The 14755-nt window shown below is 49.0% G+C and overlaps 2 protein-coding genes across 2 annotated transcripts; one reads left to right on the forward strand and one right to left on the reverse strand.

Moving 5' to 3' along the window:
- Window positions 1–2359: 2359 nt before the first annotated feature.
- Window positions 2360–4393, forward strand: LOC308520183 (ATP-dependent RNA helicase DDX3X-like; the record flags this gene model as incomplete). Its single annotated transcript, XM_081092718.1, is given in 3 exon segments — window positions 2360–2997; window positions 2999–3801; window positions 3804–4393. Coding segments are annotated over 3 exon segments (2031 nt in total).
- Window positions 4394–9114: 4721 nt separating this feature from the next.
- Window positions 9115–11208, reverse strand: TNFSF9 (TNF superfamily member 9; the record flags this gene model as incomplete). The annotated part of the gene is made up of 3 exons (XM_081091858.1): window positions 9115–9575; window positions 10369–10405; window positions 10951–11208. 3 exons carry the CDS (start codon window positions 11206–11208, stop codon window positions 9115–9117), a joined length of 756 nt encoding a protein of 251 aa, XP_080947984.1.
- Window positions 11209–14755: the final 3547 nt, after the last annotated feature.

Consider the following 14755-nt stretch of genomic DNA (forward strand, 5'->3'; position numbering starts at 1 on the left):
GACTCAGGGGTTCCAGGTTCGATTCCTGTCAAGGGCATGTACCTTGGTTGCGGGCACATACCCAGTAGGGAGTGTGCAGGAGGCAGCTGATCGATGTTTCTCTCTCATCGATGTTTCTGACTCTCTATCCCTCTCCCTTCCTCTATGTAAAAAAAAAATTAATAGAATATATTAAAAAGAAAAAAGAATATACATATATATAATATATATACATACATATATATAATATATATACATATTATATATATGTATATATTTTTAAATACAACTAAAAGACAAAACAGACATCATCCAGAATCACAGGAAGGCTGGTTGAGTGGAAATTCTACAACTAGAAGGAAAGAGAAAAGCACACTGAGACTCAGAGGAAGTGTGGAAGTAAAATGCAGAGGTATGGAGGCGCATTCAGAAAGGGCTGGCAACTGAAGATGCGGTTGTCTTTTTCAATCGGGAGGGAGACACACGCTCCCAACTGCTCTGAATTCCAGTTCTGGGTGAGTCTCTGGGGACCCAGACTCATATGGAGAGAAACTGGACTGTCTAGCATCGGGCAGAACTCGAGGGCGACTTTCTCTCAGAGATGCTTGCAGCAATTACCAAGGGACACTGAGACCCAGGGCCTCTTAGGGCAGGGTTGAGGATCAGCCATAGCTGCTTGCTCCACCCAGTTGATTCCCTGAGACCCCGCCCCACCCAAGCTGTGTGCAGAGGCTTTTGCATATGAATGGCCTGGCCCTTTGCAATCTAAAATTACATAACAAACTGCAGCTGGGCCAGACAGACCCAGAACTTCCAAAAGAAGGCCCAAGGCCCCACAGCAGCTTGCATTGCTTCACAGCTGGGCCTCATCTGGGTACCTCCAAACCCCAAACAAAGAAGAGGAATCTGCAGATCTTTCCGTAGCTCCTGCTGGGTAGCCTCAGGCAGAGGTAAATTAGCACCTCCTTAGAGATCCAAGAGCCAGTGTACCCAGTGGTCAGAGTGGAACCATCCAGATCACAACTCCTCAGATCCATAAGGGACACACTCAGGGAGCAGACTCAGGGAGCACCAAAGCCCCACTGAAGCAAGTCTTGTCCCATAAGGGTTTCTCCAGCACAGAAGTTCTCTCACCATAGACACAGCTGATTCTCACAGCCAATTGGCCTGGAGGTCAATTCCTCCCAGTGATACCTACAACAATCAAGGCTTAAGTACAACAAGACTGTGCACAAAGCCCACAAAGGGGTGCACCAGGAGTGTCTACCTCCAGTAATTGGGGAGGCTGAGCTACTGGGCCCTATAGGACATCTAGCACAGAAAGCCACTCTGTCAACACAGGGAAGCAAAAAAATGCAGAGACAAAGAAACAGGTCACAAATGACAGAAATGGAGGAAAGCAAACTACTGGATATAGAGTTCAAAACCACGTTTATAAGGTTTTTCAAGAATTTTCTAGAAACCGCCAATAAATTTAGTGAGGCCCTCAAGGATATGAAAAAGGACCAACTAGAAATTAAGCATACACTGACTGAAATAAAGAATATTATACAGAGATCCAACAGCAGACTAGAGGATCGCAAGAATCAAGTCAAAGATTTGAAATACGAAGAAGCAAAAAACACCCAACCAGAAAAGCAAAAAGAATCTAAAAATATGAAGATAGTGTAAGGAGCCTCTGGGACAACTTCAAGCATACCAACATCTGAATTATGGAGGTGCCAGAAGAAGAGAGACAGCAAGATATTGAAAACCTATTTGAAGAAATAATGACAGAAAACTTTCCCTACCTGGTAAAAGAAATAGACTTACAAGTCCAGGAAGCACAGAGAACCCCAAACAAAAGGAATCCAAAGAGGACCACTCCAAGAACACATCATAATTACATGCCAAGAGCAAAAGACAAAGAGAGCATCTTAAAAGCAGCAAGAGAAAAACAACTAGTTACCTACAAGGGAGTACCCATACGATTGTCAGCTGATTTCCCAACAGAAACTTTGCAGGTCAGAAGGGAGTGGCAAGAAATATTCAAAGTGATGAATACCAAGAACCTACAACCAAGATTACTTTGTCCAGCAAAGATATCATTCAGAATTGAAGGTCAGATAAAGAGCTTCACAGATTAAAAAAAAAAAAGCTAAAGGAGTTCATCACCACCAAACCAGTATTATATGAAATGCTGAAAGGTATTCTTTAAGAAGAGGAAGAAGAAGAAAAAAGTAAAGATAAAAATTATGAACAACAAATACATAGCTATCAACAAGTGAATAAAAAATCTGATGAACAGAGAGCCACAGTTCTCCCGTGAGAGGACCTTCGCGGTGAACCTAACGCACTCGCTCAGCAGCGGAAGACTCTGAGTTCCCGGTACTCTTCAGGGATGAGTCATGTGGCGGTGGGAAATGCGCTCGGGCTGGACCAGCAGTTTGCTGGCCTAGACCTGAACTCTTCAGATAATCAGAGTGGAGGAAGTACAGCCAGCAAAGGGCGCTATATTCCTCCTCACTTAAGGAACAGAGAAGCTACTAAAGGATTCTACGATAAAGACAGTTCAGGTTGGAGTTTCAGCAAAGATAAGGATGCAAACAGCAATTTTGGAGCTCATGGTGATTCAAGAGGAAAGTCTAATTTCTTCAGTGACCGTGGAAGTGGGTCAAGAGGAAGGTTTGATGATCGTGGAAGGGTTGACTATGATGGCATTGGCAGCCGTGGTGACAGAAGTGGCTTTGGCAAATTTGAACGTGGTGGAAATAGTCACTGGTGTGACAAATCAGATGAGGAAGATTGGTCCAAACCACTCCCACCAAGTGAACGCTTGGAACAGGAACTCTTTTCTGGAGGAAACACTGGGATTAACTTTGAGAAATACGATGATATTCCAGTTGAGGCAACAGGCAACAACTGTCCTCCACATATTGAAAGTTTCAGTGATGTTGAGATGGGAGAGATTATTATGGGAAACATTGAGCTAACTCGTTACACTCACCCGACTCTAGTGCAAAAGCATGCTATTCCTTTATCAAAGAGACCTGATGGCTTGTGCCCAGACAGGGTATGGAAAAACGGCAGCATTTCTTTTGCCCATCTTGAGTCAGATTTATATGGATGGCCCAGGCGAGGCCTTGAGGGCCATGAAGGAAAATGGAAGGTACGGGTGCCGCAAACAATACCCAATCTCCTTGGTATTAGCACCAACTAGAGAATTGGCAGTACAGGTCTATGAGGAAGCCAGGAAATTTTCATACAGATCTAGAGTTCGTCCTTGTGTTGTTTACGGTGGTGCCAATATTGGTCAGCAGATTCGAGACTTAGAACGTGGATGCCACTTGTTAGTAGCTAGTCCAGGACGTCTAGTGGATATGATGGAAAGAGGCAAGATTGGATTAGACTTCTGCAAATACTTGGTGTTGGATGAAGCTGATCGGATGTTGGATATGGGGTTTGAACCTCAGATTCATAGAATAGTTGAACAAGATACGATGCCACCAAAGGGCGTGCGCCACACTATGCTGTTTAGTGCTACTTTCTCCAAGGAAATACAGATGCTTGCTCGCGATTTCTTGGACGAATATATCTTTTTGGCTGTAGGAAGAGTTGGCTCTACCTCTGAGAACATCACACAGAAAGTAGTGTGGGTGGAAGAGGCAGACAAGCGGTCATTTCTGTTTGACCTTCTAAATGCAACAGGCAAGGATTCACTCACTTTAGTGTTTGTAGAGACCAAAAAGGGTGCAGGTTCTCTGGAGGATTTCTTATACCATGAAGGATATGCATGCACCAGTATCCATGGAGACCGATCTCAGAGACATAGAGAGGAGGCTCTCACCAGTTCCGCTCAGGAAAAAGCCCGATTCTAGTGGCTACAGCAGAAGCAGCAAGAGGCCTGGACATTTCAAATGTGAAACATGTCATCAATTTTGACTTGCCAAGTGATATTGAAGAACATGTCCATCGCATTGGCCATACAGGACCTGTAAGAAACCTTGGCCTTACCACCTCATTCTTTAATGAGAGGAACATAAACATCACAAAGGATTTGTTGGATCTGCTCATTGAAGCTAAGCAAGAAGTGCCATCTTGGTTGGAAAGCATGGCTTACGAACACCACTACAAGGGTAGCAGTCGCGGACGATCTAAGAGTAGTCAATTCAGAGGAGGATTTGGTACCAGAGACTATTGGCAGAGCAGCTGTGCCAGCAGTTCCAGCTTCAGCAGCAGCCACAGTGGGGGAGGCGGCCATGGCAGCAGCAGAGGGTTTGGTGGAGGTGGCTATGGAGGCTTTTACAACAGCGATGGCTACAGAGGAAATTATAACTCCCAAGGGGTTGACTGCTTTGCAGTAGGTCACCCTGCCAAACAAGCTAATATGGAAACCACATGTAACTTAGCCAGACTATACCTTGTGAAGCTTTAAGAACTTGCAGTACATTACCAGCTGTGATTCTCCACTGAAATGTTTTTTTTAAAGGGAGCTCAAGGTCACATGAAGAGATGAACAATCAGCAGCCCTGTTCGGAAGGTGGTTTGAAGACTTCATTGCTGTAGTTTGGATTAACTCCCCTCCCACCAACCCCCATCCCAAATTGCATTTATAATTTGTGACTGAGGATCATTTGTTTGTTAATGTACTGTGCCTTTAACTTTAGACAACTTTTTATTTTGATGTCCTGTTGGCTCAGTAATGCTCAAGATATCAATTGTTTTGACAAAATAAATTTACTGAACTTGGGCTAAAATAAAAAAAAAATCTGATGAACAGAATAAACTGGTGAATATAATAGAATCAGGGGCATAGAAAGGGAATGGACTGACAATTCCCTTGTCAGGGAAGGGGTGTGGGGGTGTGGGAAGAGACTGGACAAAAATCGTACACCTATGGATGAGGATGGGGGCGGGGGTGGTAAGGGCAGAGGGGGGGTGGGAACCGGGTGGAGGGGAGCTATGGGGGGGTGGGGAGGAGAGGAACAACTGTAATAATCTGAACAATAAAGATTTATTTTAAAAATAATAAAATAAAAAGCTGTATTACATCTATACAATGGGATACTATGCTACTGTAAAAAAGAAAGAACTCTTACTATTTGCAACAGCATGGATGGACCTGGAGAGTAATATGCTAAGTGAAATGAGCCAATCCGAGAGGGATAAATATCACATGACTTCACTCATTTGTGGAATATAATGAACAACATAAACTGATGAACAAAAATAGATCCAGAGACATAGAAGCATTGAACAGACCCTCAAACCTCAGAGGGAAGGCGGGGGTTGGGGGGTTAAGAGATCAACCAAAGGACTTGTATCCATGCATATGAGCATAACTAATGGACACCGACGATGGAGAAGGGGCATGTGCTGGGGGGCGGGAGTGGGTGGGGAGAGGTCAGTGGAGGAAAAAGGAGACATATGTAATACTTTCGACAATAAAGAATTTTTTAAAAAAATAGGATAGTACCCTCCTGATGGAGGCCTTGCAAAGCAATTAGTTTCTTGGCCCAGTAAGCAGTAATAAATTTCAACTATGGTTATGGTTACTACTGTAGAATTCCATCTGCATTCCTTGAGTCTTGATAACATCCCACAGACACGTGGGACCCAAGCACTGTGGGATGCCCTCAGACTCACATAACCCAGGAAATAGGATAGTCTCTCAGATCCCGAAGCCACGAGGAAAGACACCAACGGCCTTGAGGACCTGCATCCTTGGGGACCACTATCTTAAAGGTCATTTGGCAGCACAGAACACAACCCTCCCCAGAAGGAAAATCATAGGATACTGAAGTTTCTCACTGCCCTCAAGGGGAGATACTAGATGTACTGGGTTGAAGTGTCCCCCCAAGATCATGTCCTCCATGGAACCTCAGATTATGACCCTTTTTGAAAATGGAATCTTTGCAGATGTAATTTAATTGTTTTAAATGGTTTTTTTTTTTTATTGATTTCAGAGAGGAAGGGAGAAGGAGAGATAGAAACATCAATGATGAGAGAGAACCACTGATCAGCTGCCTCCTGCATGCCTCCCACTGGGGATCAAGCCCACAACCTGGGCATGTGTCCCGACCTGGAATCGAACCCTGACCTCCTGGTTCATAGGTTGACACTCAACCACTGAGCTGTAATTAAGTTAAGATGAGGTCATACGAGATGAGTATGGGCCCTACATTCAATATGACTTGTCCTTTCAGGAAGAGAAGAGAAACGAAGACAGAGACACACAGAATGAAGAAGGCCATTGAAGAGAGAGGCAGAGATTGGAGTAATGCAGCTATGAAGCCAGGAATACCGAGGATTGTGGGCAACTACTGGGAGCTGGAAGAGGCAGGTAAGGAGTCTTCCTTAAAGCCTTCGGAGGAAGTATGGCCCTGCTGGCACCTTGATTTTGGATTTCTGGTCTCCAGAACTGGGGACAATACATGTCTGTTGTTTTAAGCCACCCAGTTTGTGGCCCTCAGAAACCGCAGGGTGGGGCAAAAGTAGGTTGACAATCATTTGTATGGAAAAATAATACAATAGTTAATAAATAATAAGAATAAAGCCTGTGTTTTGTGTACTCACAACTGTAAACCTACTTTTGTCCCACCCTCTCATAGGGTTTTCCAATAGGCATAGGGCTTCCCATGTCACCAGGAAGGGGCAAGTAGAAAACCTAAGTCCCTCCTCTGTCTCTCCAGGGTTCTGTGGTCTCACTTGTGAATTCCTATGCATTCTCTCTCTCTCTCTCTCTCTCTCTCTCTCTCTCTCTCTCTCTCTCTCTCTCTCTCTGCAGATGGGCCCTTTCATGCTTCTCTCTCCTGTAGAGGTGCGATTTCCTGACTAACACTGCCTGTGAGGTCAAGCCCGCCACTCTGTGGAAATTGGCCCAGCTTGCGTCATGAGTCCACCCAATCAGCTGTGCCAAGGGAAGGCATCACCTGGTGCCAAGGGTGTTATTCAATAGGCAACAACCAGTGTAGCCAGACGCTGACCAATCAGATCTGACTGTGGTCCCTGGACCAAGAATTCTGGGGACAACCTTTCCCCACGAATTTTAGGGATGCACCAAGGGTTAAGGTTTTAGATGCTTGGTCACAACGGCCGCCCTAGGGGTCCAAAGGAAGTATCCAGGAATGGGACTAGGAGTAATGGGTTGTGCATGGTGACAAAATTATGGGGCAGGGAGAACTGACGAGGTCTGGAGAGAGGAACAGCATGCTGGTGCTGTGTTTTCAACCCATTATCTGCTTTTGTAAAGACCGTGCTCATGTTTTCACAAGCAAGTGAAGTGTGGACATAGATCTTTGGTCCATTTTATCTTAGTCTTTTTTTTTTTTCATTGATTTCAGAGAGGAAGGGAGAGGAAAAGAGAGCTAGAAACATCAATGATGATAGAAAATCATTGATTGGCTGCCTCCTGCACACCCCCTACCTGGGATCGAGCCCCCAACCCGGGCATGTGCCCTTGACCAGAATCGAACCTGGGACCCTTCAGTCTACAAGCTGATGCTCTATCCACTGAGCCAAACAGGCTAGGGCTTATCTTAGTCTTTAAAAGGAAAATAAATCTACATCACTTGTTTGTCACTTGCACGCAGGGTTAACTATGGGAGGGAATGAAATTGTGTGTCTATTATAAATTTTGTAGGCATAAATTATTGTGTAGGACACCATTTATGAATAAAATAGAGAATACTCTTCATTGCAAATTCTATTTAGTCAGTTGATTCTCTGCAGAATGCCTTAATTTTTCCCACTCTTGTACCAATAGTCAACCCTGCGTGCAAATGACAAACAAGTGATGTAGATTGTATTTTCCTTTTAAAGACTAAGGTAAGCCCTAGCCAGTTTTGCTCAGTGGATAGAGCGTTGGCCTGTGGACTAAAGGGTCCCAGGTTCGATGCCTGGTTGCAGGCTCAATTCCCAGTGGGGGGCATGCAAGAGGCAGCCAATCAATGATTCTCTCATCATTGATGTTTCTATCTCTCTTTTCCTCTTTAAAATCAATTTTTAAAAAAAATACTAAGATAAAACGGGCCAAAGATATATGTCCACACTTCACTTGCTTGTGAAAACATGAGCAACTTCTTTACAAAATCAGATAACGATTTGAAAACACTAGATGAAGACTTCCTTGATATTCACAGCATAACAGGTAGAGCCAAGACACACTTTTAAGACTAATCTACTTGTTTAACATCAGTTCCTCCATCACTTTAAGTCTAGCTGACCAGCAGACAATAAATCAAGCCCTGGCTTGTAGCATTTGCTGATTCCCGTGGCTGATTTTAAGTTACTGGCGTGATGGTACTGAACAGAGCTGGCAAGTGACTTCCTGCAGAACTGTATTCTACAGTATTTCCACCACCCACTTACCATAGAGAAAATAACCTCGAGCATACATAATATAGAATGGAAATAATAAAACCCTTAAAGCATACAGTAGTTATGAGTCTCAGATAACACTGTCTGGTGTACAGTAAAAGCTCAATAGAGTCATCATTACATTTATAAACATTTTATTACCCAGTACCATCCACCATTCACACTGTCCCCTGGCCCAGGCACACCAGGTCACAATCACAGTCATAGTGGCAAACCAGCCTATAAGATGTCAGCTTGGCAAAAGCTGGAGTTTTTGGTCTGTTTTGCTCATTGCTGTGTCCTCAACACCTAAAACAGTGCCTGACACATAGTAGATGGTCAAAAGACAAGTTGCATGAATGAAACTCACACAACAAAGAATTCTGCAGACCCCCTAAAACTACCCCACAAATCCCAAAGGGGGAGGCTTGGAGTGAGTCTTTATTTCTCACTTATTAACATAAGTAAGGATTTTTTGAGGTCTGTTTTGCTTGCTGTTGGTTGTTTTGGTTTGTTTCTTCAGCCCTGCTGCACAGTACCTGGCCTGGGCGCTCAATAAATATAAGTTAAACAGATAAATATAAAGTCCACTGTCTGAGCTCAGGCTCATAATAAATACCAAGGGTTTGACTCGGGGCAGGAGTGATAGAGGGACCAGGAGAGTCCTTGAGGAGGGAGTCAGCAGCCAGAACCCCTGCCCTGCCTGGTGAGGTAGAGAAGCCAGGGCTCATCACCAGAGGCCCCGCAGAAGAAAGGCAGGATTTAGTCTCCCTGCAGGGGGTGGCAACCCCGCCTGCCTCATGAAGGCTGTCCCGAGGGGAGTCCAGCAGGGACCTTGGTGGCCACTCGGTAGAGGCCCAAGACCGTGGCACCTTGTGCAAGCTGCCAGGCGGGGTGCACCCCAGCCGCAGCCCTGAGATGGACACCCAGGCGCTGGCCAGCGCGCAGGTGTAGCAGGCCACCCCGGAAACCAGCTGCTGAGTCCCGGGCTTCAGAGGAGGGAGATGGCAGGTCCAAGGTCAGGGCCAGAGCTGCAGCCCCTCTGCCCGGCGGCTGCAGGTGCAAGGCAATGGAGACGGAGCCAGAGCCAGCTCCGGCCACCACACGTTGCAGTTCCAGGTGCAAAAACACATAGTAGATGCCGGCCTCAGACACCACCAGCTCCTGTGTGTGCTCATCGTAGCTCAGGCCCGGTGCCAGGAACACACCTTTCAAGCCAGGATCACTGTACCAATGCAGGAGCCCTTCTGTCAGCAGTGCTGCAAGAGGAGGAAGGGGGAGGGGTTATCCTGAGCAAGGATGTGGCAGGGGTACAACCTGGGGAGGGGGTGGAGGGGCTCTGAGGACAGAAGTGTTCTCAGAGGGAGGAAGGGCTGGAGGATGGAGGGAGGAAGGGACAGGAAAAAGGGGGGATGCTGTCAGGAAGAGGGAGGGGGAGGGGGGACACGGAGAGGGGTGGGGGTGGGAGGTGAGAGACTTCCAGGAACAGGAACCTGCAGGAAGACTTGCGATGCAAAAGGGGATGGGAAGGGGGGAGTAGGGCTAGGGACTGGGGGGGGGGGGGGGGTGAAGGAAGGGAGTTAGAGAGGGAGATGAGGGGACTGGGACAGCATGAAGGAGGGGACTCAGAAGGAGGAGGGAAAGTGGGCGGGGTCTCAGGAAGGGTGTAGAGAAGAAAGAAGAGATTGGGAGGAGAGTCTCAAAGGGGCAGGGGAGGGCGGCCTCTGGAAGGAAGGAGGGAAGCGAGTGGGAAGGAGGGGGTGAACCTCCCAGAGGCCAGTGGGAGAGACCAGAGCAGGACAGGATTTGGGGATCCCGCCCTAGGCCTGAGCGGGTGGGTTTTAGTGGGCAGATGGAAGTCAGCTGAGGGGCAGCGGGAGCGCAGAGAGACAGGTGAGATTCATAGAGGGGAGAAGACAGCTTTCAGAGGGAAGGAGTCGAGGGTCCGATTTAGTCAGAAGGAGGCCTCCGGCTCCGGGGACACTCCCACTTAGTGTCCCCCTCCGGGGGCGGGGGGGGGGGGGGCGCAGAGGGAGGGCGCAGGACACTCACCATCTCGGGCCACCAGCTGCGCGAACACGCCCACATCCTGAGGAGGAAAGGCCGAAAGTGAGCGGAGGGTCCCCCAACCGCTCGGCAGCCCCCTGAAAAGTGCCCCACCGCGTCTGCGCAGCCCTTTCCCCTTCTCCAAAAGAGCACCCCAATATCCACGCACACGCAAACCTCAACCTGGGGGCTCAACCGGCCCCAATCCGTGGGGTCTGCAAGGACAGCACCCACCAGACTCAAGACCGAAAATAAGTGTGATCCCTCCAGGTGGCTGGGAACTGGGAGGTCTTGGGAGGAAAAGGGGGCCACCCCAGGGGTCCGGGAGGAAACCTAGGTTCTCCGGGAGTTAGGGGGAAAGTGAGGGTCCCCTCAAAGGTTCGAAGTGCCCCTCGGGGTCCGCGATGGAGAAAGGGCCCCGCCCTAGGGTACCGGATGCAGATGGGCTCTCGCGGGGGTACAAGGTGAGCAGGGGTGCCCCCCCATGTCCTGGATAAAGAAGGGGTGCTTTCAGGGACTCGGGGTGCAGAAGGGGGTCGGCCCAGGGTGCAGGGTAGAGAAGGAGTCCCAAGTAGGGGCGCATCTCACCTGCGGGGAGTCGGGGAGGCGGGCCCGGGCGTCGGGAGGGAGCTCGGGCAGCCTGGAGTCGGGCGCGGGGCCGGGGCCGGGCGCGGCGGGGCGGCGGGGCAGCTCCCAGGCGCGGACGGCGCAGACGGCGCAGGCGGCCGCGAGCAGCAGCAGCAGCGCGGCGCTCAGCGCCCAGGGCAGCCGGCGGCAGGCGGGGCCGGGGGGCGCGGGCGGCCGCGGGGCCTCGGGGTCCGGGACGGCGTCCGAGCTGGAGCCCATGACCAGCGGCAGGCGGCTAAAACCGGGGTCCCGGGCTCCCCGCTTTATAGTGAACCCGGAAGCCCCGCTTTCCGGGGCGGAGACGGTGGGGATCCCAGCGCCCGCCCCCTTCAGCCAGGCTTTCCCCAACTTTCTCTTCTCTGGATCTCATCTCTGGTCTCCTTGCTCTCTCTCGCCCTCCAATCTCTGAATCTCTGTCCCACTGCTTCTTGCTGCCGCGTTCCCTCTCCGCCTCTCTCTCTCTCTCTCTCTCTCTCTCTCTCTCTCTCTCTCTCTCTCTCTTTCTCTTTCTGTCTCTCTCTCTGCCTCTCTCTGTGTGTCCCTCTGTCTCTCTCTGTCTCTCTGTCTCTCTCTTTCTGTCTCTGTGCCTCTCTCTCTGCCTCTCTCTCTCTGCCTCTCTCTGTGTGTCTCTCTGTCTCTCTGTCTCTCTCTGTCTCTGTGCCTCTCTCTGTGCCTCTCTCTCTGCCTCTCTCTGTGTGTCTCTCTGTCTCTCTGTCTCTCTCTGTCTCTGTGCCTCTCTCTCTGCCTCTCTCTGTGCCTCTCTCTCTGCCTCTCTCTGTGCCTCTCTCTCTGTCTCTCTGTGCCTCTCTCTCTGTCTCTCTCTGTGCCTCTCTCTCTGTCTCTCTCTGTCTCTCTCTGTGCCTCTCTCTCTGCCTCTCTCTGTGCCTCTCTCTCTGTCTCTCTCTGTCTCTCTCTGTGCCTCTCTCTCTGCCTCTCTCTGTGCCTCTCTCTCTGTCTCTCTCTGTCTCTCTCTGTGCCTCTCTCTCTGCCTCTCTCTCTCTCTGTCTCTCTCTGTCTCTCTCTGTGCCTCTCTCTCTACCTCTCTCTCTCTGTGTGTGTCTCTCTGTCTCTCTCTGTGCCTCTCTCTCTGTCTCTCTCTGCCTCTCTCTCTCTGTGTCTCTCTGTCTCTCTGTCTCTCTCTTTCTGTCTCTGTGCCTCTCTCTCTGTCTCTCTCTGTGCCTCTCTCTCTGTCTCTCTCTGTCTCTCTCTGTGCCTCTCTCTCTGTCTCTCTCTACCTCTCTCTCTCTGTCTCTCTCTGTGCCTCTCTCTCTGTCTCTCTCTGTCTCTCTCTCTCTGCCTCTCTCTCTGTACCCCCCCCCTTCCTCTCTGGGTGCCTCTCTGTAATTCTGTATCTTTCCTTTTATCTGTGCGTCTCTCCCCATTTGTCCCTGTGTCCATTGATTATCTGCGTTGGGCCGGGTCTCGGGACGGTTCTATCCCTTATTATGTCTGTGTCTCTGGCTCTGGCTCTGACTCTCCCTGCCTCTGTCTCAGTGTCCCTCCCTGTCCTCCGCTCCTCTCTCCTCTCTCCCTCCCTCTGTCTCTTGCTCTCACTTTCTGAACCTCTTTGTCTCTTTATCTCTTTCCCCTCCTTGTCACTCCCACCCAGGTCCCCCCAGGGATCCCCTAAATCCAGTATTCCTGCAGAACCATCAGAGGACAGCCAGGCCTCAGCTGCCTTCTCCTCTGGAGCAAAACCCCCAGTGGAACCCTGAGTGCCATACTCAGGGCGCCCCCTCCCTCTCTCAACTTCTCCGGGACCCTAGCCCTTCCTTGGCCTGCCCCCACCCACCCACCTAGGCCGCTTCCTGTCAGGAGCCCCCCTGGACCCCACAAGCGGAAGGCTGGAGAGTCCAGGTAGAGAAATTCCCCTTGTAGGAAAAGGACACAAGTGAGACAGAGGAAATTCAAATTTCCCTTCACTCGGGCGGGGGTGGGAGGAGGAGCAGAGAAGCTGCCATAACTCAAAACCCAAAAGAGGAAGCAACCCTGGATTGAGAGATGGGAAGAAAGCCCTGCTCTGCCCAGACCAGCCGGGTGGACACTGGTCAGTCCTTGAGCTGCTCCAGGACCCAGTGGGAAGATGGAGTGGGCAGTTGGTCTCAGGCCTCCGCCAGCAGGCCAGGAAATGCGGGGGATTTGGGTATAGGATGCCACACTGGGCTCGAAGTTCTAGCATTGGGCCCTGCGGGGGAATTACAGAGAGAAAAACCATAATGATACTGGCTCAGGTTAATGCAAAGGTGCTAAATGCTTCCGTTATGTAAATGGTTTATAACGAACGACGTGTGGTGTCCAAACCAACAGCGACAGCATCACCTATGCAAATTCTAGCACCTCCATCTATTGTCTATTGACACTCTGGGAACGGAAAAAGCCCAGTCGTCAGCCCAGCAATCGGTGTTTGAATGAGCCAACTGGAAGATTCCGAGCTTTGCCCGAGTTGGAGAACCCACTGCATTGGACCAAGGTTGTTCCTTCACCCCTGCAGACCCTCTGACTGGAATGTTCTTTCTCCACATTGGCAGCCAGCCTCGGCTCCCACCATCCTTCTGGGTCAAGATGATGAACAGGGCATCAGCCTTTACTTTCACTCTTCTGAAACCCCACTGCAGTGACAGTTCAGTGATTGTTTTAAAACCCAAAACAAGATGGCTAGCCAGCAGGGTGGAAAGCCAAATATTATTTGCCTCTTGGAATTTCACCAGCACCATCCCCCAAAGTTCAGTTATTGGTGACTCTCGCCAACGCTGAAGGAGGGGGTGATGGGTGGCCACTAAAACAGAAGAGTTTACTGAAAGTTCCCAAAAGAGACATCAGTGTTTCTCCGGTTAACCAACAAATAAAAGGCCTCTTAAAGCGAGTGGAAACAAGCATTTATTTGAAATAAAAAAGAATAGCTATTCGGGATGCACCAATTCAGGCAGAAAACCAGTCTTCCTCCCACTTAGGAGGCAAAGGCAAGGGGCATTTATGAGAAGGGAAGGGGGGCAGTTACATCAATAGGCAGAAGGCATTTCTATTGGTACATTTAACAGTGTTGTTAATGCTATACAGTTTTTTTTAATTTTTAGTCCAGTAAGTCATTCTATCTGCTTTCTTTTTAAAATATATTTTTATTGATTTCAGAGAGGAAAGGAGAGGGAAAGAGAGAAATATCAAATGATGGAAGAGAATCATTGATCAGCTGCCTCCTGTGTGCCCTCCACTGGGGATCGAGCCTGAAACCCAGGTATATGCCCTGACTGGGATTCGAAGAACCTTGACCTCCTGGTTCATAGGTCAACGCTCAACCACTAAGCCACACCAGCCAGGCTATACCTGCTTTCTTTACAAACAGTTTTTTGGGGGGAAACAAGGCTTCTTAAGCCCAGCCCCAAGGTTATTTGGCCCTTTTTTTAACATTCCAAAGGTTTGAGACATAAGATGTGCATGGAATTCTCTCTAACATGGCAGCTCCAGCTCCATTTTGAAGTAGATCCTTTTTTTTTTTTTTTTTTTTTTATACTTCCCATCGGGGTGGGAAAGTATCTGTTTTCTTTTGTCCTCCAAAGAGCGGAAATAGCAGTGTTTCTAGTCAGAGGAACAGCAGTTATCGACCGAAAACATCTCTCTGAACACAGGACTATTGAGCAAACCTGTAACCTGAATGCAGGCGCTAAAACTTCCCCACCGCAACCCTCACCCCGCTCAACATCGGGACCCAGAAGATGGGATGCTGACAGACCCATCTCTGAGGAATCTGACCAACCAGGAAGAAAGCTTT

Source organism: Myotis nattereri (genome assembly GCF_964212035.1).
Source record: "Myotis nattereri genome assembly, chromosome: 5".
NCBI lineage: Eukaryota > Metazoa > Chordata > Mammalia > Chiroptera > Vespertilionidae > Myotis > Myotis nattereri.